The sequence below is a fragment of the Elgaria multicarinata genome, chromosome 9 (genome assembly GCF_023053635.1).
Source record: "Elgaria multicarinata webbii isolate HBS135686 ecotype San Diego chromosome 9, rElgMul1.1.pri, whole genome shotgun sequence".
NCBI lineage: Eukaryota > Metazoa > Chordata > Lepidosauria > Squamata > Anguidae > Elgaria > Elgaria multicarinata.
Window position 1 is genome coordinate 21,765,168 of NC_086179.1, and position 21,942 is coordinate 21,787,109.

Consider the following 21,942-nt stretch of genomic DNA (forward strand, 5'->3'; position numbering starts at 1 on the left):
ATGTTACAATAAAGCAGCAGTCCTATACACACTTGCCCGGGCCGGGAGTAATGAGGAATAGAGATCTATTAGACTGCGCAGGACTCTCATCTTTGCCCCTAAAAATGTAACTTTCCTCCCTATTGAAACCCGAACTATTCTACATTATCCTTAAGAGCTACACCCGCACGTTGGCTAGGCACTTTACATTAATAAGGCAGGATAGATGCATGCACAAGACCACAGAGTGACAGTTGTCAGAAAATACAGAAGACAAATCCGGAAGATCGGCTCTTTTGGGATTGCTGAGAACGCGCCGGAAAAGAAAAGAAAAAGAGAGAGATGGCTATTAAGGGCGGAAGTGAGGTCCTCCCGGAGCTGGCCGAAAACCCTTGTGAGGGCGGAAGTGAGCCATGGTGTGGGCGGAAGTGCTGTGGAGAGAGCGTCGTTACTTCCTTCACCTTCTCTTCGGTTGCTAGGAGGGGTCCTGGCTCAGGTTTCTCGGGACAGGTGAGCAGCGGGGAAGGGCTCTTGCGTCGCTCTTCTCGGTTTGGCTTCTTCAGCTGCCCAAGTTAACCAGAGCGGTGGCCCAGGACTCCCGGTGGGAAGGGCGTGTCGGTCCTCCTTTCCATTGGGGTTGTCAGGGCCTCGGTGGGGCAGAGAAAGTCGCTTGAGTATAAAAGTCTGGCTGAGGGGCTGCCTCGGGGGAAGTCTGCGTACTCGCTTAATTGCTTCTATCAACCGCTTTAAGAGGCAATCCTATGCATGTTTAGACAGGGGGGGAATCCTATAACTCCCAGCAGCCCTCAGCCAGTTTGGCTGGGTGGGGAATGTTGGGAGTTTTCCCTGTCTCAACATGCATAGGATTGCAGCTTTCATCCATATTGCCCGAAGTCACCCAGTCAGCTTCATGGCCAAGTGGGGACTCGAACCTGGATCTCCCTAGTCCCCGTCCAGAACTCTAACCACCACACGACACTGGCTACATCTCTACAGCACACTTATTATTATTATTATTATTATTATTATTATTATTATTATTATTATTTTCTTTATTTTGTTGTGGTTTTTAGTTTTTGAAAACTTTGTAAATTGCCTTGTATGGCTTCAGAAAGGTGTTACAGAAATACACTAAATAAATTTTAAAAATCTTTAACGGGTTAGCTAATGGGATGTCTGAGCAGAAAGACTTTTGTTTTTCTTGGAGTGCTTTTCCTGTAAACAGTCAATTTGTACTGCTAACTAATCTCATCTTCTCTTTGTAAATATACATTAGGGGTATTTCCAGGTGTGCTTTTTATTATGCCAATACCCTGCCTCATTTACACAATTTTAGGGGGTTCTAGACAGCAACATCTTCCACTCATAACTCATGTTTTCCCAACATATCTTCTGTCGCAGAAAATCGCTTTGAGGGGGAAAAGGTGGACTAGCCGCACAATACCTTTTAATTGGTTTTTGAGTGACTTCTTTCCTCTCACAGCTCTGCTAGTAACAATGTTGAAAGCCAGTGGATGTCCATACAGATGAGCGTTTTTGTCCCTTCCTTGGTCTACATTAGTACAATGTGAATGTTCATGTCTTTGCTCCCTTTAATCTGCCTCCCCGTAGACTTAAGGTGAGAATGAGTGCTACCAGACAACCTATGTTTGTTCTCAGGAAAGGTTGGCCCATTTTTAACTGGCCATCTGCTAACACTGCATTAGAGGATGCAAGAGTATGGTCACCTCAGTCATATAAAGAGGATTTATTGTAATCTAAAAGATTAAGGTGACTGTACTTGGCAGGGGGTCAGAGAACCTCACATTAGTTCAGTGTTGGGTCCCCAAATTATGATGGGCTGAAACTCCCATCATTCCCAGCCAGCTATCAGAATGGTGGGAATTATAGTACAGCAACATCTGGTGACCCAAGTTTGGGAAACACTGTTCACTCTTGGACTTGATCTACATGAATATTTTTTACAAGATAAAGATAATCTCATGGCCATTTAGCAGAGCAGTGAAATAATTGCAAAGCATTTGGATAGAATGTCCTCTGCCTGCATAAATGAAGCATTTGTGAAAAGGAAGCAGGCTTTTGAAGACATCAGTATTTCTTATATATTTATTTCATTTCTACACCACCCAATAGCCAAAGCTCCCTGGAAGTTCCCCAAAACTAAAACCATAAAAACATGATAAAACATAATATGGAAACATTAAAAGTCTAATACAGAATAAAACCAGAATTTCACCTCCTCAACAGATCGTGATTATTGGTCCTGATCCAATTAACTAAAAACAAATCTATGCTACACGCAGGGCTTGAGTCTATTCCAAACTCGCCTCTTAAATTCTGTAATCTGTGAGCTGCATTCTGTAAGGAACTCAGAAGTTTCCGTATTTGGGCAAAAACTTTTAGGTGGAAATTTCAGCACAACGTTTCTAAGCTGGGATTTATCTCCAGATTTGAAACTTATCAAACTTGGCCTCAGTAGTGTCTAAAAGTACCTAGCTCACTTAGGCTGTCATCCCATTTTTTTATTAAAATATTTGTATCTCTCATTTCCTTAAGTCCAAGGAGGTTAGAAATTCAAAAACATTAAATAACAATATCTTTGAAGAATCCTGCACTTTTTTACTGGGGAGTAAGTGCCAGATCATTCAATTGGACATAGTCTGAGTATAGAATTGGATTGTGAAGAAAGTAACTGTCCCTCATTAGGGGTGTATGTACTTTATTAATTTTGCCTTCCCAATTCATCTAATCAAAACAGGTCAAATCCACTGCCAACTTGTTTTTTTGACTCTTGCTTTAGTTTGTGCTCAGCATGCTAATCTCTTGCATAACTCCATCTTTCGAGCCCTGCATTCCCCCTCTACAACAGAAAGCAAAATATTACAAAAGTTTATATTTTCTTTTTCATTCTTAATGTTAAGATAGGTTTAGATAAGCCACCCTTCCCCAACCTCATGACCCACCAGATATTTTGGACTTCAACCCTGAGCTAACATGGCTGATTGTCAGGAATGCTGGAAGCTGCCATCCAAAACATCTGGAGGGCACCAGGTTGGGGAAGGCTGATAATAGGAAGTACATATCTGAACAGCATTTAAGCATGGCATAGGTACCGAGGAAGCGAAGGGCTGAAGCTGGCTCTTAAAAGGGCTGTGCAACGGTAATGGGGAGGTGGCGGGGTGAAGGCCACAGAAATCAAAGCAAAAGACCTCCTTTGGGCAACCCACCCAAGAACATGACCCACAGCCAAAGAAGCACTGCTTTAAGTCTTGTCTCTTCTGCAACAGATTAACATGGCTGCCCCTCTGGAATAGCTTATTTGCCAGTTGTTTTGTTAGGCTGACTGTTGGGGGTGGGGGGTTGGCAGGGCAGGGGAGATGCAAGTATTTCAGAATGCATCTCTCAGAAGAAAGCCGTGGGGTGGGGGGAGAATGGCTTGCTCTTAATTGCTGCATCTTGAAGTAGACAGAAGCAATCTCTCTAGAGACACTTCCTCTCCTTCTACCAAAATTCCTACCATTTGAGGCATGAGAAGAAGCTGCAGGGTGTTGGCTGTTTCTCTCATTACCCGGATCTCCAGCTGGTAGCATGCACTGAAGCTCTGATGAATATTACTTTGTGTAATATTCATCTGTATATGGAGTATTTGCTGTTAAACCAAGTGAGTGATCCAGATGATGACTAAGCTTTGCAAGATCTGGCAGCATTTTGGCTGACATCTTCTGTTTCTGTGCTTTGTTAAATCCTGTTTCCCTGTTCTGTGTTGAAACTAGTTTGCAAACACAGTTCTGCTGTACACTTCACTATTCACAGGCTTGTAAATAGGCACTTACCTCGGCACCTGCGACAAATAGGAATCCTCTCCAGGCAGCAGCTTTTGGAAATTTTCTTTTGCACTATCAGTATGCCATAAATGGCATAAGGTGTGGGTGGGTAGTTAATTTTAAAAAATCCTGTGACCTGGAAACTTCTGTGCACATACTTGCAATGTTAACTAAATATATTTTTAGAGCATTTCAAAACTGCAAAACATGTTGTGGGATACATATCTTTACAGAATCCTGTAAGAGAGACAGAGTTGCTGTTCACTTTTTAGAGGTGGGTAAACTGAAGCTGAGAAATGGTGACTTCCTGAAGGCTACCCAGTGCATTACTTGCCCAGATGAGAATTGAATCTAGCACTCATGCATCTGTTTTTCAGTGAGTGATGAGCTCGGCTGCCAAAATCTATTTTTTTGCATTCAGAATTACTATTTAGGGCTCAGAATGCTTCACAATATTACATTGATTGGTAATCCATTGAACAGCTGTGTTAGCTAGGGTGACCATATGGAAAGGAGGATTACTCTAGTATAGCTCTAGTGACCAGATATAAAAGAGGGCAGGGCTCCTGCAGCTTTAACCGTCATGATGAAGAGGGAATTTCACCAGGTGCTGCATGCATACAAATGACACCTGCTGAAATCCCCTTTTCCATACAACTGTTAAAGATACAGGAGTCTTGTCCTCTTTTCCATATTGTCACCCTAGTTAGCCAGTCAGTATTATTCTCATCACAATGTAGGCATAATGCTGAAGCTGAGATAAGATGGCTTGCCTGAGGCCAGCCAGTGAGTGCATGGCAGAAACAAGATTTGAACCTGGGTCTTACCTAAGAAGAGTCGTGCTGGATCAGACCAATGGTCTGCTCTATCTAGTCCAGCATCTTGCTTCCTACAGTGGCCACCCAGATGCCTCTGGGAATCCCCAAAGCAAAATATCAAGACAAAGGCATTTTTCACCCTCTTTCAATACTAGAACCCAGGGTCATCCCATGAGGCTGAAGTGCTTATTCTCACAACTCATAGTTAAACTATAGAATTCACTACCACAAGATGTACTGATGGCCACCAATTTGGATGGCTTTAAAAGGGAATAAATTCCTGGAGGAGAAGACTATCAATGGCTACTAGTCCTGATAGGTATGTGCTACCTCCAGTATTTATTTTATTTTATTTACAATATTTATATACCGCTCCCCATTCCAAATTTCGGAGCAGTGTACAAGATAAAATATAATAAAAACCAGAATAAAACACCTTAAAAGAGATTTTTAAAAGCAAAATGAAAGGTGAACTGTGGCGGATCATTAAGGAAAGGCTTCCTGGAACAATGACGTTTTCAGGAGGTGCCGAAAGGAATACAAAGTTGGCACCTGCCTGACCTCCAGAGGCAGGGAATTCTTTAGTGGGGAGGCAGTTGTAGTAAGCCTATGTTCACCAGTTGCTGGGGAACATGGGTGGGAGGGTGCTGTTGCACCTGTGTCCTCCTTGTGGGTTTCCTTTCAACATCTGGTTGGACACTGTGTGAACAGAGCGCTGGACTAGATGGACCCTTGGTCTGATCCAGCAGGGCTCTTATGTAACAGCCATTTCCTGGTGTTGCTTCCTAGCAAGTGTTGCTAAGATTTATTTATTTAGGGTACAATCCTGTGCATGTTTAAAGAGAAAAAACTCATGAAGTTCCCAGTATACCCTAGCCAGCCGTGCTGTGAGTCGCTAGACTTTTTCTGTCTAAACACGCATCGGCTTGCACCTTTAATTGGTATGTTTGTATCCTGCCTTTCTTGCACCATGGAACTCAAGGCAGCTTCATGCAGTTCCCTGGTGGTCTCCCATCCAGGCATTGACCAGATTCAGACCAGCTTAGGTTCAGCAAAGTGGCGGCATCATATGCCTTCAGACCATGCCTTGCAGTGCTTTGCCTACTGTCTCTGTGAGGCACACTTCCTGATTCACATCTCAGTCTCTTCTCCACTAGACTGATCCACTTGAAATAACATTGCTAATAGCTGACAGCGCTAGATGCATTTGGAGATGTGGACTCTAGAGATCTTCTGTATCTAACTCTCCCCCTTCCCCTGCTCTTCTCATTACCAACGTTCATGAAATGGATGTAAGTGTTTTGATGAATGTCTTTGTTATGAAGGAAATGAGTCCCTGAACTGTTAATAATGTTTGCAGTGGTGTTAAAATTTAGCTGTGCATTCAGAGGGGGATTTCTGAGAGGCAGAAGTGTTGTGAGGAACGCTGGTTTTTTTAAAATCACATTAGTAGAGATGTCCACGGCAGATGTTCTCGGTGCTGACCCAAACACCTATGATGATGAGATTTTTGTAATGGATGTGAAACGCTGAGCGGCTGAACAATGCCCCAAAGAGGCAAGTTTAATATTGCATCTTAAGAGTCCTTGAAATAAGTGGCTCCTGTTAGAGGTAAAATAAAAAATGCAGCCTCTAGATCGGTTCACCAGCTCTGCAATAACTTGTAAAAGAGGACCATTTCTCTGAGTAGCTTCGTCTGTAATAGCTGCCCTTGCAATATGGGAAGTTCTCAACAGTGGTCGCATGCTAACGGTGCTATATACTATATCAGCGATCTTCACTATTTCGCAAGCAGGAGAAACTTTGACTCCGCTTGGTAGCCTTTCCTAAGCCACGGAAGTGAGGAGGAGGGGGTGGGTTTCCAGTTCCCAACTCAGACGGAGGCCTCATGGATCCTCCCTTCCCCTCCATATCGCCCAAGCAAGACGTCATCAGTCAGTCACCAAGGAAGCAAGCAGGCAAATTCTGACAGGCTCACTTGGTCCTTGGACTGGGATGGACCTTTCCCTTGTCAACGTGCGACTGAGAGAGTGCTCTGTTCAGTGCTTCAAAATCTTCCAGCCAGGCCCATGTTTCTCAATCTCTTAGCACCTCTCCAGCACCTAAGCAGCGCACCATTGCAGTTGGCCTCTTGGGCTCCTCTGCAACCACAGTAAATTGGCTCTTGGCTCACACTTCTCCTCCCTCCGCCACCTTACTGCTGACATCTGTCCCCCACGTCCCCCAAGCCTTCTCTGGTAGTCCAGATCAGAGCAGCTGGCCCACTGCTAAAGCAAACAACAAAGCCAAGAAAGAGCCCCTGCTGAGTGTGAGCAGCTACTGCAAAACACAAGGAGAGGGTGGTGGAGAGCCAAATTTGAGGTGATTGGGAGCTGCCAGTAGACCTTGGGCCTTTCAGTGAAGAACAGCATCTTATATGTTAATAGCGAACTCATTCTCTGCTGAACCTTATATTGCCAATACGGCACCCTCCACATGCATGAAGGAGGTGTTGGCAAGCTCAGGGAAACCCCTAAGATTTGCAGAAGTACAAAATACCTTTAGGGCGCAATCCTATGCATGCTTAAACACACAAAAAGTCCTACAACTCCTAGCATCCCTCAGCCGGCGTGGAGTTGTAAGACTTTTTTTTCTGCCCACACCTGCATGAGATTGCACCCTTAGAAAATAAGGTGCAACATCCCCCCCAAACTACCAAATAATCATGCTTGGTGGCCACAGTGTTGAGTGAGCGTTGGTGGTGGGAAATGGAATGAAGTATCCTGGAAAAGGGCATAACCGGCTGGCAAAAAGCCTGAACAGAAGCACTCAACATAGTAATATTTTGTAGTTTACAAAATATATTTCCATACGTGTGGTTACAAAAAATGTCTGCCACCTTGACTGGAAGATCAGAGTCTTGCTGCTTTTTCTGCCCACCGCTCCTCAGAATTCAGGGCCAGGGCATTAGCTACCTTGTTGAATAAAACTGGGCAACCTTCAGTCTGCAATAGCCTTTCTGAGGCTGGGCTTTGTGTAGGGACTTCCTCCACTGAAAGGTTGCCTTGTTGTGGAGAAACAGCTGTCTTGGCTGCCTCTGTCTTTGATGATCTGGCAGCAGGACAGGCCTCCTTCATCCTTTTGGGCAGCAAAGGGGAAGCATCCCCTCCTTTTATGGACTTGCATTTGCTGCCCCTTGCAGAATAAGCTAACCTTGGAGGAGAGGGGAGGGCGGAGGAGTGAAATGTTCTTCACATGCAGGAAATGAACATATCACAGTAAGTACCAACACTCCTATCCATACACTGTGTGTAGCTGAAATACATTAGGATGGTAGAGGAGGCAAAACTGTCCCCAAATAGAGAGGGCATCCAGAAGGTTGGAAAAGGGGGTCTTTAAGAGACCTGCGGGGCGTGGGGGTGGTAGAGCAGATAAGGAGTCAGGAGAATTGGAAGAGTGTTTACTGCTGCAGCTTATTCTCTTCTTCCGTTTGTGCCTGCTTCTCATTGTTGCCCATTTGGCCACTACCACACATGAAGCACACATTCCTCTGCAAACTCCTGTTTCCATTGCTGCTATGGCTGTAACTACAGGCCCTGGACAGTTAGTTACAGGATGTGTGAAAGAGTGCCCATGTAGGGTTCCCTGTGCGTTTATTATAAATGCTAGATGAGTTGTCCTAATGCTCACGGGTTACTAGAGCTGCTGCATCCCTCAGCAGCAGTTAGGATGGAGGAAAGAACTCCTCTGATGGCCACAGTGGTCCACAGTAGACCTCATGGACTTGGCTGCAGCCACAAACCTAAGTCTTCTGCTGGAGTGAGGATTGGAGACGGAAGATTGCTTTCTCCTGTTGACAGTCTCCACGGGATTGATCACAGTGAAGCTCTTCCTGAGGCCTTTTTCCTGGCTTGGCTGCGTGCATCTCTTGGTGTCCATGAATATATACTCCCGTTTCTAAGCCCTGTTGCCTGTACTAATTTGTTCCTGCTTCCTTATTTACATTGATTGCTTCAGCTCCTTTGTGTAGCTTTATACTTGTCGGCCGATTTCCCTGGTTATGTCAAATCTGTTCTGCTCTACTGCGGTTCCATAGCCTTTGGCAAGTTTGCAGTTGTGGCTGGCTTTGCTGTAGCCAAGTCTAACTTTCTTTGTGCTCCTCTATGTCTACGGCATCGATTGGAAGTCTTTTTCTCTCCCCTCAATTTTGGGTCCCAATTCTCTCTTTGTTCTCCTGTTTCGTTTATTTCCTTTGGAAATACGTACAAGTGCTTTTTCATTTGCAAAAGCTCACCAGCTACTTAAAAATAACTTTAGGCAACATGTGAGTCATAAACTATGGGACACTACTATTGTGTTTGAAAAATTCAAGTGTAATATGTACATATTTTGTTTCATTTGGGGGCTTGGCTGACTTCTTTCTCGCTCTTTCATAGGTGAAGTATTTTTAAAGCTTTGTGAAATCTTGTCCATAATATATTGCCTTGTCTTAAAAAGTGTGATCTTTCTGCCATTCTGTCTTCCTAGGTCATTCCTTTAAAAGCAATACTACAACAGCCAAAGTATTAGTGGAAGTAGGGTGGGTGGGTGGGAATTAGGTAATACTAGCCTTGTATTCTCACCCTTCCTTTTTTAACCATGTACACTTAGCACCTAGCCTGCTTTTTTTAAAAAAAAAAAATAAGGCAATTTAACTCCAAAATAGTTATACCGCTAAAGCATATTACAGTATCCTATATGTGATTGTACTGGTTTGAAGGATAACCTTCACTCACATGAGTCTGTCTAGCACTGTGATAGTCTTCAAAGGCCCTGGATCACATCCTGTTGCCATGACAGATACGGTTGGCAGGGATACAGGACAGCACCTTTTTCATTATAGTGCCCAGGTTATGGAGCTCTTTACCAAGGAGACCCAGTTGGTCCTCTCTTTATTGGCATTTCAGAATGTGGTCCAGGTCTCTTCTTTTCCATCACACCTTTGGTTTTGGTTTAGTTTTCCTCCCTTTTGTGATTTTTAATATACTGGTTTATAGATAGGGTTTAGTCCTTATATAGTCCTTATATCATCGATTGTGTATTGTGCTAACTGATGATTGAGCCATTTGGAGGGCCCTGCAAGGAACCAAAAGGTGGAATATGAAGGAGAAAAATACATCAATACCTCTCCTATGGGTTAGAACACAATGATTTTTTTAAAGTACTACTCAGATTGAGATATATAATATATTTGAGATATATTAAAAATTGAATAGATACTTTTTATATGCTGACCTTGAATTTTCTTTAACTGCCACAGCAAATTTTGCAATCTTCAACATAATGAACAAATCATTGCCTGCAAGGAGAATACATACCTTCTCTAGAATTGCCTATTGACGAGGGATTGTAAAATACTAGCAAGAAAGCTGCTCCAAGGATGTTTATATAAAGGACAACTTAATATATTTAGAGTAATAACCTCTTCCTTCCTAGACGCACAATTACTGAGCCTTTGTTTAGCAAGTGCATTGGTAACATGAAATACATCTCACCACTTGGACCAAACTTGGTTTTTTTATTATTATTTTGAGCAGCTGCTTTGCTGTACTGCGGAGGAAATGTGGGTACACTTTATAATGCTGCCAAACTCTCATTGCTGCGTAACTAACTTCTACGTCACTCAATTTCTTGAACATCCAATACTTGACGTTGTGGAGCACTCTCTCAGATTTGTCTGTCTGATTCTATTTCCTCCCCTAGGTTGTTCCTGGGGGTGGATCTGGAGTGGGCCTTAGGATTCATCTTCTCTTGCTCCATTCACTGCAGTGTAAGGTGAATGGCCAAATCAGAAATCCCATTTCATCTCATAGGCCCAGTAAAGTTCCATGTTTTAGGTAAACGTGTGATCACCCATTCCATCTTTCACTTCCTGCCCATGGTAAGCGCAATGGGCAGAGGAGAAAACATGTGAAGCCAAGGCTTCCTCGCCAGATACAATTTGAGGGATGGGAGCAGCATAATCAGAACATCTTACTGAGGTGGTTCCTTTGCCAGCACGCTGCTGCTACTGCTATAATTGGCTGTCAGTGTAAGGTTTGCACTTCCCAAATTGGAGGAGTTAATGAAAACTTCAAAGCTTTGACACTTTATTTCATGCATCACCATGTTATAAATCATTCAACTGAAGCAAAATGTTAACACTTGTCAGGTGTATTTGTTGAGACTTTGTTTAACCTACTACCCACCCACTCACGCCCAGGTTGAATTTGAGTTAGTTTAATTGCTACTGGGAGGTACAGCCATTAGTTCTGTACATCCCAGGAGAAGCATCGTTAGAAGGGTAAAAGCTGGACAAGATCAAAGTAGCAACTTCCTGAAAGATGAGGTAGGATAGAATTGGGCATGGTAGCATATCCGTACTCTCCAGCAGAATGGGCTTTGGGATATTCACAACATGTTTCTCAGCATGAAATGTTCTTTGATTGCAATGTAGGAGAACATTTTTTTTCCAGAAGGGTACCCACATTAGACCATTATCACAAAACCAACAGGAATCCCGTGGCACCTTAAAGTCTAACTCATACTTCATTTCATAAGCTTTTGTGTTCACTTTGACAGATGCATGAAGTGTTATCCTAAATTTGGGGATAATTACAGCACATCAAACACATTATCTTGGTAATCCTTAGAGCAGCCTTCCACAACCTGGTGCCCTCCAATTGTATTGGACTAAAATTTCCATCATCCTCGGGCAGCATGGGGATTTTACTCCCAACACATCTGAAAGACACCAGGTGGGGAAAGACTGCCTTGCACCCACCCTGTAATATAGATTAGTGGAATTATCCCCATAATGCAGTTAGTGGCTTGCCTAAGAATGACTTGTGAGCTCATGGCTAAGGTGAGATTTGAACCAGAGGGTTTCTGGCTCACTCTATCAGAAACCTTCAGAAATGTAATAAATGCAAAATTGGCAATCAGTTCTAATCAGCTCTGGCCAGTCTAATAGGCAGCAAGGGCAGCTGTGTGAGGCACCAGATTTCCAGAGTAATCAAGGAAGACTTCCGGGCGGAGGAGATCATAACATATAGAGTTTCCCAGTTTCCATCTCCTTTCTCCATGCAAGTTGTGGAGATCGTTGCTTGTATGGAGCAGGATAAGGGACTACAGCTGGGAGCCTTATTGCTCTCCCTTCCCCAGAGACGGGTTTAATCTTATATTCCGTAGTTTAAATGTGCCTTTATTCTCCAATGGTGTGTGTGTGTGTGTGTGTGGTGACGGGGCATGACTTGTAGAGCTCATCAGAGCATAGCCTTGAAGGAATAGCTTCTGGGAAACCAATTTGATTAGCTTTAAAGTGTATCGCACACACTTTTGTGGATTAAAGATGGTGGATAAGAGTTATAACACCTCCTCCTCCTCCTCCTGAGAGTAGCTGTTAAGAATACAGCTAGGCTGTATTCTGTAGCTAGAGAGCAGGAATATGAAGCCAGTTTTTCTTTATTGCTGGAAAGCAATTTTGTCTCTTAATAACCTCCACACTGACCCCTTCCTGAGATAATCTCTGCCCACAAGCAGCCCAACCTGCACTTTTATTTTCTAGCTTATTGATTTCCAGGGCAACAAAAAGCAGGGCCTGGAGAAATAGGACGCATTGTCCCCTGTCTGCCATTCCCATTGGGGCATTTCTTGCTAAGTGATTCCTGGGTTCTATTAAATCCTCTCTTTTTTGTAGCCTGTGTGAGTTACCATAACAGCATCCCAGGCTTCTTGAGTTATTTATACGAAGTATGAATATACTCTTTGGTGCTGAGTATACATGATCCCTAGGGTGAATATAATGGCTTTGGCCACTGTCAGTATAGGGTTACCTTTGTTGAATGTAATCTCCACAGATTTGCTGGCAATGCAAGGACATAGAAAGGCTTGGCTCTTGTTTGGCAAAAATAGGTGTGAAGGGAAAAGCAAGGGGTTTGGGTGCGAAATAAACTATAAAGACCACACACACTGTTAGGGCGTATCTACTAGAAATTATTATTATTATTATTTATTTATTTATTTATTTATATAGCACCATCAATGTACATGGTGCTGTACAGAGTAAAACAGTAAATAGCAAGACCCTGCCGCATAGGCTTACATTCTAATAAACCCTTATGATGGTTTCATACTGGGGTGGCTACCTCCAAAGAATCGAGAGAATTATACTTTCCTGGGGGTGATTTCCTGGGTGTTAGGGATTCCAACTTTGGTTGCTGGGTTCCTGGAGAGAATAATTAGCTATTAAACCAGTTTGTTTATTTATTTATTGCATTTCTATACTGCCCAATAGCCGAAGCTCTCTGGGCGGTTTACATGGATAGATGTGCTCTTAATCTGGGTATGAATTCAGCTTTATCTACAAATGGCACTCTGTCCTCTTGGTTTACTTTGACTTCTCCCTATGTCTGGCAAGTAAGAGCCATGTTATGAAACAAATCAATACCTTTGCTTAGATATAGAAACACAAAACCTGTTCCTGTGTGATGTGGCAAGGGCATCTCCTGCTCCATACATCCGTTGCTACTCTAGAAGGCATGCACACTCTAGCATGTGAAACGGCGTACCTGTTCGTAAATGTATGGTGATGCTACAGTAGCAGGAAACAGGCATGTGGGACAGGGACACCCTGGCATGTGTGTGTGTTTGCGTTTCACTGTGTGTTTACAAGCACAGTTTTCCATTTTATACTTTATGACAGAGATGAGGGAATCCAGCCTTCCTGGGGACCCAATCTGCCCCTCTTGGGTTCCCCAGAAGCCTCCACTCCCTTTCCCTGGCTCCACCCGCTTTCTCCCAGCCACCTATCATTTGGTGTTTGCCAGCTTTTCTGCTGTTCCCCCCCCCCCCATTCTAAAAGGTTGAAATACCTTCCTCGAGGCTTGATTGCTGGCAGTAAAAGCAGTAAGCTAAAATATACAGGTATTTCTCCCCCTACACTTTTTCCCCCTTTGGCCCTGGTTACCACTAGAATATCCCCCCCCCTTCCCTGAGGGCTTCTTTGAAATGGAATGTTCAACACCCGTGCATTGCAGTACCTGTTTGCCACCTTCACACTCGTGTAAATGTGGCAAATTCCCTTAGGTCATGCCTCACGAATTTCTTCAGGACAGCAAGAACACGCCATTTTTCCGCTTCTCTGGAGAAGTGGAGTGATCTAATGTGGTTTTGTTAATTCAAGCTCATCGTTGGAGACAGTTGCCTTCATAGGCCAAGCTGTGTGGATTTTACAGAGAAAATAAATTTAGTTCAGATTTTTTTCAACGTGAAAAAAGGCAGCCTAAGGCCATGGTTCTCAAATTGTGTGGGGTTGGGTCCTTTGGGGTGTGTGGAACATCTGGAGGCATGATCACTACCCTCCTCAACTGAGGGAGTTTGGCTACAGCACCTTGTTCCAACCTGGTGCCCTTCTGATGTTTTGGACTTCAGCTCCCAGCATCCCTGACCATTGGCCATGCTGGCTGGAGCTGATGGGAATTGGCCCAAAATGCCTGGAGGGCACCAAGTTGAGGAAGACTGAACTACAACCTGGTTGAAGTTCTTGCAAGTTCTAACTCAAATCTCCTCTGGGCAGTCTCAAAAGGCACTTTTAAAAGTCAAATTTTGCTTCGGATTCTTTGGCAGTGAGGTCTGAATGCCCCTTGCAAACTTGTTGGGTAACTTAGCTTTGAAACTTGCCCTTCCTAGTGTGTTGTCAATTACTAAAGAGAATGGGAAAGGCATAACTGCAGGATAGTTAAAGTGTTCCTCAACCTTGCCACTTACTAGGCACTTATCTGTCTGGAAGGAAGTATATTGTGATTGAAAGCACAATGGGTGTGAGACAGCTGTTTTCCTGAAAGCTGACTCATCAGTAGGGATGTATGAGAATTCTAGTTGCAGGGGTGAACACTCAAAGGATTTTTTGAGTTTGGCCCTGCAGATTTCATTCAGTTTCCCCCCACTTGTATTGACTCTATATGTAGCTAGTTGAGCCAATACACTGGGGGGGGGGGTTGTTAATGGCAGGAATGCGCGGTTTTTGTACGGAATCTTGAAATTTGTGCAAATGGTGTTGTAATTTTATTTTATTTTAAAAAATGGTGATCTTGTGCAAATGCACATGATCACAAGTCTACCTATGTAGCCCTGGAGAGGCATATTCCCCTCTTTTCAATATCCTTGTCAGTTCCATCCTTTCCACACACTACTTCCTTTAGCCTAGGCATATTCCTTCCTTGTCAAAGAACTTTTCCGAATGGTCCGATTGGTACCACATTTCTGTTTCACTCTTGTGAATGTGACCTCAGCTTTTTGTCTGCGTTAGAGCAGGAAGTCTACAATTCTGCCCTGCATCACTAAACCAGCCTACCTGTTTGTGGGACGTGGTCGGACTAATGCTTGCGGCTTTCTTTCCAGGGGAAAAGGCCACGACCGCATCTTTTAAAGTTGCCCAGCTGTTTGCCTCTTTTGCCAGGCTTCTTTGCATGTCTGGGGGGAGCTCCGGCTGCCTAGTTTAATTAGCTCACCCTGAAACTGGGCAAGGAGGACACAGCTGGAGATGCAATCCCTGTTGGGGCACTTGCCCACTTCAGATCTTGGGAGACTAACTCCACCTGGCTTCTTTCGCAGCGGAACAATGTGTTTTGACAGCAACCGTTGCCAAAAGCTGTTTGGAATAAGTTGATCTTGGTTCTTAAGATCTTTATCCAGGTTCGGCTCATCAGCACGGGAGCTGCGTTTAGACAAGTGCCAGGTAATGAGAGCAGCCAAACAGCCGTGAAGTGCAGTCTGCTTGAGGGCCTAATTACACCTATACTTACGCATTTTTCCTTCATCACTTCCTTCCACCCATCAGATGATGATTAGACCTATTTATAGGGGCAAAGTTTCTTATTATTCAGTGCAGTGAAACTCTTGCCAATCAAATCAGTACCATCTGCATTTTTGATTTCTGTTTAATAACACCACGGAACACAGTTTAATTAAAGCAAGATATAAATAGACTTTCTCTCTCTGCTCCCCCCCCCCTTCACTTTGACTTGCCTAGGTGTCTGACACCTACTTGCTTATTCTAAATAAATGCAAATTTAAGGTTGCTTGGCTTGGAGACCACTATAGCTCCACCCTTGAGAAGCTCTGCCGATTCAAAGTTTATCCTGCACACAAGATGCATAACGTTTTCCCAGCAGACACAAATATATACAACAGGACCAATAATCTATTGGGCAATGCAGATAGAATTTGGCAGAACAGCAACGTAGCACTGGAAGCATTTGCATGTTCAGAAATTACAGGCGAGTGTTAAGGCTGCTTAAAGAGCTCCAAGAAACAAAACAAAAATGTGGATGTTTTAAGAAAAATTGTCCAGAATAATCAGAGTTTTTCTCTTTGCCTGTGAGCTGTATAAGATTAGGGTACTTATATCTCTGTTGCTGCCACCAAATGTGAACTTGCTACCTACCCCTGGGATTTTATCCCACCAAACCTTCCCAATTTGCGGAGGATCTGGCTCACCAATCCTACCTCGGACTGCATTATAAACTCACTTTAATTCCCTAACCTCTTAAACTCCTCCGCCATCATAAAAAATATCTAATAAAGCCTTCTCCTTAGTGAAACATCAGTATTGCAGTCATGGGATATTAGGCTTTAGGCAAAGGATGAAGAGACAGAATTGTTTAAAAGATAAAACAAATATATTTTATTAAAACCTTATTTATTTATTTATAGTGTATATTAATATTATATAAGATTTAAGATGTTACCAATGAACTTCAATAGTTATTTGATGTGTGCTGTCACTTTAGGGAAGCTGTTATATATCCTTAAACTAGATCCACTTCCCCAAATAAAACTCATCTGCCAATTACCCTCTCCCTAATTCTACCCCAGTTAGCTCTCCTAGAATGTTGCAGAGGACAAGTCTTGGGCGATCTCTCCCAACGAGACGCCATCCTTTCCGTTCTGCTGCTCATCTGGAAGCGGGATGTAGCTCACTCCAAATGGGCCACCTCTCACCCTCTGCTTGGCCCACTTCCGTCACAAAGGAAGATCAAAACCCCTGTGACAACTTTTCGTATTAATTTTTGCACCTAGAAATTTCAAGGGTGCCTCGTGTTTCTCTTCGCTGTCATTGCAGAGCTCTAGCCTGTCCTTTTGAATTGATCCTGCTCAACGTTCCTGTCTTATTTTGATGATGGCTCTTCAAATCCTGTGACCCCACTGTCTCATGTTCTCTTTATCACTTCTTAGCCAAAAGGAAGTGATCCCAGTACCCGAAGAAGGTGGTGTAATAAGAACTCGAAAAATGAAAATAATTCAGCCGGGGAGGTGGTATCCTCTTGGCCGCAGAAGCCCAAACACTTCCTGATTATCTTGTCTGCATATGCCTTAACCTCTAATAAGAAATGAACCATACTTTGATTCCAAGGATGTGCTTCTAGAGGAACAGAGCTGAGTGTTAGAGGTTGACAGTGTCAAGCACGCCTTCACCCTGCTGTTCTGATTTTTTCATGCATTCAGGGTGAAATGAGGGGTTGTGTCATCCCCAGAGTCCTCTGCGGTTCGTCTCTTGTCTCCAGGTCCCCAAATCATAGTGCTGGTACTGCAGATGGAACAATCGGGGATTTCTCATTCCCTCGAAGGACATCTGGACCGTCACCATTATTGTTCTGTGACTGGTAGTGATTAGAGGCCTTTAGCTGATGCCAAGAAAGTGAGGATGGACAAAATTGACTAACCTCACAAATAAAATCACATTCATGAGTTTAAAAGAACTCGCATTGCTCTTGCAACTATTTAAATAATAGTCATGGAATCACAGCGCAGTCTGAGAGCCCCACTGTGGCGTTACCCCACAATTTAGTATCTTGTATATGTCTAGATTAGTATGTCTGGTAAGTATGGAATGTTAGAACTTAGTGGGTGTGGTTTAAGATGTAATGGGGGAGGAGTATATAAGGAGTGTTGGGAGTTTGTGAGACGTGTGTGAGTTGGAGTGAGTGAGAGAGTTTATTGAGGTGTTTGGATTCTAGGGACTTAGGACTGGTGTGAAGACAGTGCGGTAGTTGGTGTGTGGAGAGTTTAGATTAGGCAGGATTGAAAGTATTATATTTTTATTTAAAGCTTTTAAATAACAATAAACTTATTATTTTGTTAGCTACCAAATACCATGTGTCAGCTTGGCATTTACCTGCCTTACAGTTATTAAACACCTACACCACATTATACCCACAGTATATTCAGAGAGATCTAATATTAAACCTGTTTCCCTCATAGCTAGGGAAAGGTTTTATTTACCCTTCCCTCAGGTTTTCAAGTGGTGGCGCTTGGCCTGAGAAGGGTTTATGCGATGGGCCTAGTGTAAGGGTCTGTGACGTCACAACCACCACCAAAGGCATGCTCTTGGGAATAACTCCGAAAACTACCAAATTTGAAGGGCCTCTTGCTCTAAATCTCTGGATTGCACTACATTGTGTCCTCCTGCTCCATCTAAAAGCTGCATTTAATAATAATAATAATAATTAATAATAATATTTCTAACCCGTCTCTCCATCCTGATCGAGACGGGGAACAACAGCAAGTATAAAATACATAAAATATTAATCAAAACACAATATACATTGTTAAAACTTCCTAAAAACATACTAAAAGCATCCTAAAATTCCACTGGATAGGCCTGCTGGAAGAGATCAGTCTGTATAGCTTTCTTAAACGCTAAAAGACTGTTAAGTTGACGAATCTCCTCCGGCAGGCCATTCCACAGCCTGGGAGCAGCAGAAGAAGAGAAGGTCCTCTGGGTAATACCTACCAGCCTGGTTTTGGCTGGCTGAAGGGAGTTCTTCCCAGAGGACCTGAGTGTGAGGGGTGGATTGTACGGGAGAAGGCAATCCCGCAGGTGGCCTGGACCCAAATCATGTAAGGCTTTAAAGGTGATAACCAATACTTTAAGCAGTTCAGTCAAGGTTTCTAGAATCAAGGCACCGACATATGAGCCTGGATACATCTTTAATTAGCTGTTTGATTGTCTCCTCAGGCAAAAATGGCTGCGGCAACTCAGAAGTATTTCCTGGAAGGGCAGACCTACTCAGTTCCCCTCATCCAGCCTGACCTCCGTCGAGAAGAAGCTATTCATCAGATAGCAGATGCACTTCAATACTTGCAGAAAGTTTCAGGCGATATCTTCAACAGGTATGGTTTGGCCACGTTGGGAAGACAGAAACAGAGAAGTAGATCTCTACAGTGAGTGGTGGCATGTTTAGTTTGGGTTTTTTCATGTCCCCTCTGAGTTCTCAGCCTTGGGACACCCGATGAGCCAAGAGATGGAGATGGCCAATTGAGATTCCATCTTAGGTTTGCCCACCGGCAATGGAGGTGGCCAATTGGAACTTAAGCATTGGACACTGCCTCTCTCCAGGTAGGGGGTCAAAATAGCATCATCTAGGCACTGTTCCAGCAATGTTCTTCTCCTGAAAACATCTCCGGTTCACCCTCTACAGTGCAGGAATCCACTCTGGATTCTTTTTCATTAAAAATACAATATCCGTTGATGGTGGAGAGTGTCATTTTTCAAACGTAGTTGAGCTTTGAAGCGGGGTGGGGTTTTTTTTAGATTTAGACTGTTCTCTCTCTCCCTCTCCCCCCACCTCTCTTTTTTTTACAATGTTAATTTTGGGCACTATTAGACTGTGACAAATTAAATACCCTTGCACCAACAGCCACACTAACTGGGAGATCTTATTTTTCTCGTTGTCTGTCACATCTGCATGCACAACACAGCTGCATCCTTGGTTCTGTACAGTTCTAATACAGTCATGTAGACTAAAGAGGCCAGCAGCCATTTTGCCACGGTAACTATAGAGAGGTTTGTAGAAGAGCCTCTGCTCCCCGCTGACTGACTGCTCAATAAATACTTGTTTAAAGCTGACCCAAACATCTAGGGAAAGAAAAGGAGTTAAAAGGAGCCTTTCTTTTTTTATTATTTTAATTCTTTTTATTAACTTTTACAACAATTAACAAAAATAAAGAAACATAATACATAAACATAAAATAGCATTTGTATCATATATTCAAACTAGTCTATTAAACATATTCATGCTGAACATAAAAGTGCACCCCCCACCTCGGGATCTCATTCCTATTTCCAGAAACTCATAGTTTCTTCTGTTGGTGGTTTCCCGCTTCCCTTGGAAAACACAAATACTAAGAACTTTTTCCAAATTCCCTCAAAATCGTTCTTTTTTACTATACCTCTTTTCATTTTAATATTACATGTCAATTTATCATTAATAGCAATATCCCACACTTCTTTATACCATTCTTCAATACAATAATCTCCTTGTGTCTTCCAGTTCCTAGCTACGATTAACCTTGCAGCCGTCAGCAAATTCGTTATCAGTTCCTTAGTTTCTTTAGTACATTTAAGATCTTCTTGCAGTGAGAGTAATGCAATCCTTGGTGTGTCCTCTATTTTCATTCCAACAATCTGCTCAATCTCGGTGAACACCATCTTCCACAACTTTTGCACATATTTACAATCCCAACACATATGTAAATACGTTCCTTTTTCACCACAACCCCTCCAATAATCTGCTGAATGCTGATTATTAATCTTGTTTAATCTAACCGGAGTTAGATACCACCTCCATAAAATTTTATAATAATTCTCCTTTATTCTTACTGACATATTTCTCAACACTCTCTGTTTCCATAGTCCTTCCCAACTCTGCTGTCCTATCTGTATCTTTAAATCTGTCTCCCAAACCAATTTTCCTACACTATCCGACACTCCTTTCTCAGTTAATATATTATATAATTGACTCATTAACCCTTTTGTCCCTATATTTTGTCCCTTTCTTTTAACTCATGAGACCAGCAGGAATTCATCCCTGCTTTGGAAATAAGCCAGCTCCCATCAGGTGTGTTTAAAAGAATGTCCTCCACGCAGCAGAGCTGCAGAACCTCCGGCTCACTTGAGCATCTAATCTGGCCCTCTGGGGCCTCACTCCCTTCCCTTGGCCACCAATGATTTGGTGGTTTCCCAGATTTTGTAATGCCCCCCCCCCCGCCCCAGTTCTAAACAGGCGACATGCCCATCCTAAGGCTGACTTGCTGGCAGTGAGAGCTTTAAGTTAAAATATGCTGGTATGTTTGGGTCTACCCCTTTCTCCCTTGGCTCTCACCTACCTCTGGGATGCCGCCTCTGAGAGCTTCTCCAAAATGGGATTCAGCCCTTGGGTTGAAAAGGGTTCAACAGGCCTGCCATCCCTGGGTTCCATGTGCTCAACATTGTGTAGAAACCGGGTCACCATTGCCTACGTACGCAGCATTAGCACACTAGGGAACTATGGCCTAAGAGTGCATGACAGCAACTATAATGTTTCAGGCGCCAGCAATCCCGGTTCCAATGCAACACTGAGCGCATGGAAGCCTGTAGGGCTTTTTTTTTAAAAAAAATGCCCGGTGTGTGATTTAAACCAAGAGGTGCGTTTCTGTAACATTCAAGGGAAGGTGAGCTGATCTCTAAGAACACGCTTTTGGCATCCTGCTTTCTAGATAGGATTGTCATGCCTTCTACCTCTTCATCTTTTGCTTGGGAAAACTGGACTTGTAAATAACAAAAATGAAATGACTAAAATATCCCAAGCAGGTTATATACAGTTTAAAACGCACACACACACACACACCCCTAGAATCTGCCTTGTGGTTAGTACTTGACCCGTGCAAGCCTAGTTGTGGAGCAGTATACAAATGTTGTAAATAAACAAATAAATCCATGTTCGACCCACTACTGACTTGTGATGCAGAGGTCGACACGAGTGGGAGTGGTAAATGCTCTTGTGTTTAGGTGTCCGACATGAGAACTACTTTGCTTAAACACTTGGTTAAAATATCTTGCGTCATTTTTTTTATAAAAAAAACCCAAGCTCTGACTTGGGTGGACCTCTAAAACTGAGTAGCAGCCCCAGATGCATCGTTTTGTGCACTCACAGGAAAGGATGCCTGTGGCTTTACACCCCACAAGTCAGTTCCCAAATGTATGTCTGGGGTTTGTAAGTCTGTGGTTTTTAGATTGTTGGCCTGAGTGGGCGGAGTTAGAATGTCTGAGGAGGGGGGAGGAGTGATATATAAGGGAAGGACTGAGGGGATTGAGGGAGACTTTTTAGGTGCTCTTAGAGTCTTTAGCGCTCTCTCTGTGTTAGCTCTTGGTGTTGAGAGTACTTGGGTCTGGAGAATTTGAGGTTCAGTGTAGAGAGTGGTGTCTTTTGAGAGTGGGGTGTGGAGATAGACAGTTTGTGTATAATAAACAATCCTGATAATAAAGTTCAAGAGTGATTGTG

At 43.2% G+C, this 21,942-nt stretch overlaps 1 protein-coding gene across 1 annotated transcript in view; it reads left to right on the forward strand.

The window, feature by feature from the left end:
* The first annotated feature begins 407 nt into the window (after positions 1-407).
* Positions 408-21,942, forward strand: part of WASHC1 (WASH complex subunit 1) — a 54,707-nt gene continuing 33,172 nt past the window's right edge. Inside the window, exons 1-2 of the mRNA XM_063134933.1 lie at positions 408-489; positions 18,639-18,793. Coding sequence (XP_062991003.1) covers positions 18,645-18,793 — 149 coding nt within the window. The 5' untranslated portion in view covers positions 408-489; positions 18,639-18,644. The remainder of the gene's footprint in view (positions 490-18,638; positions 18,794-21,942) is intronic.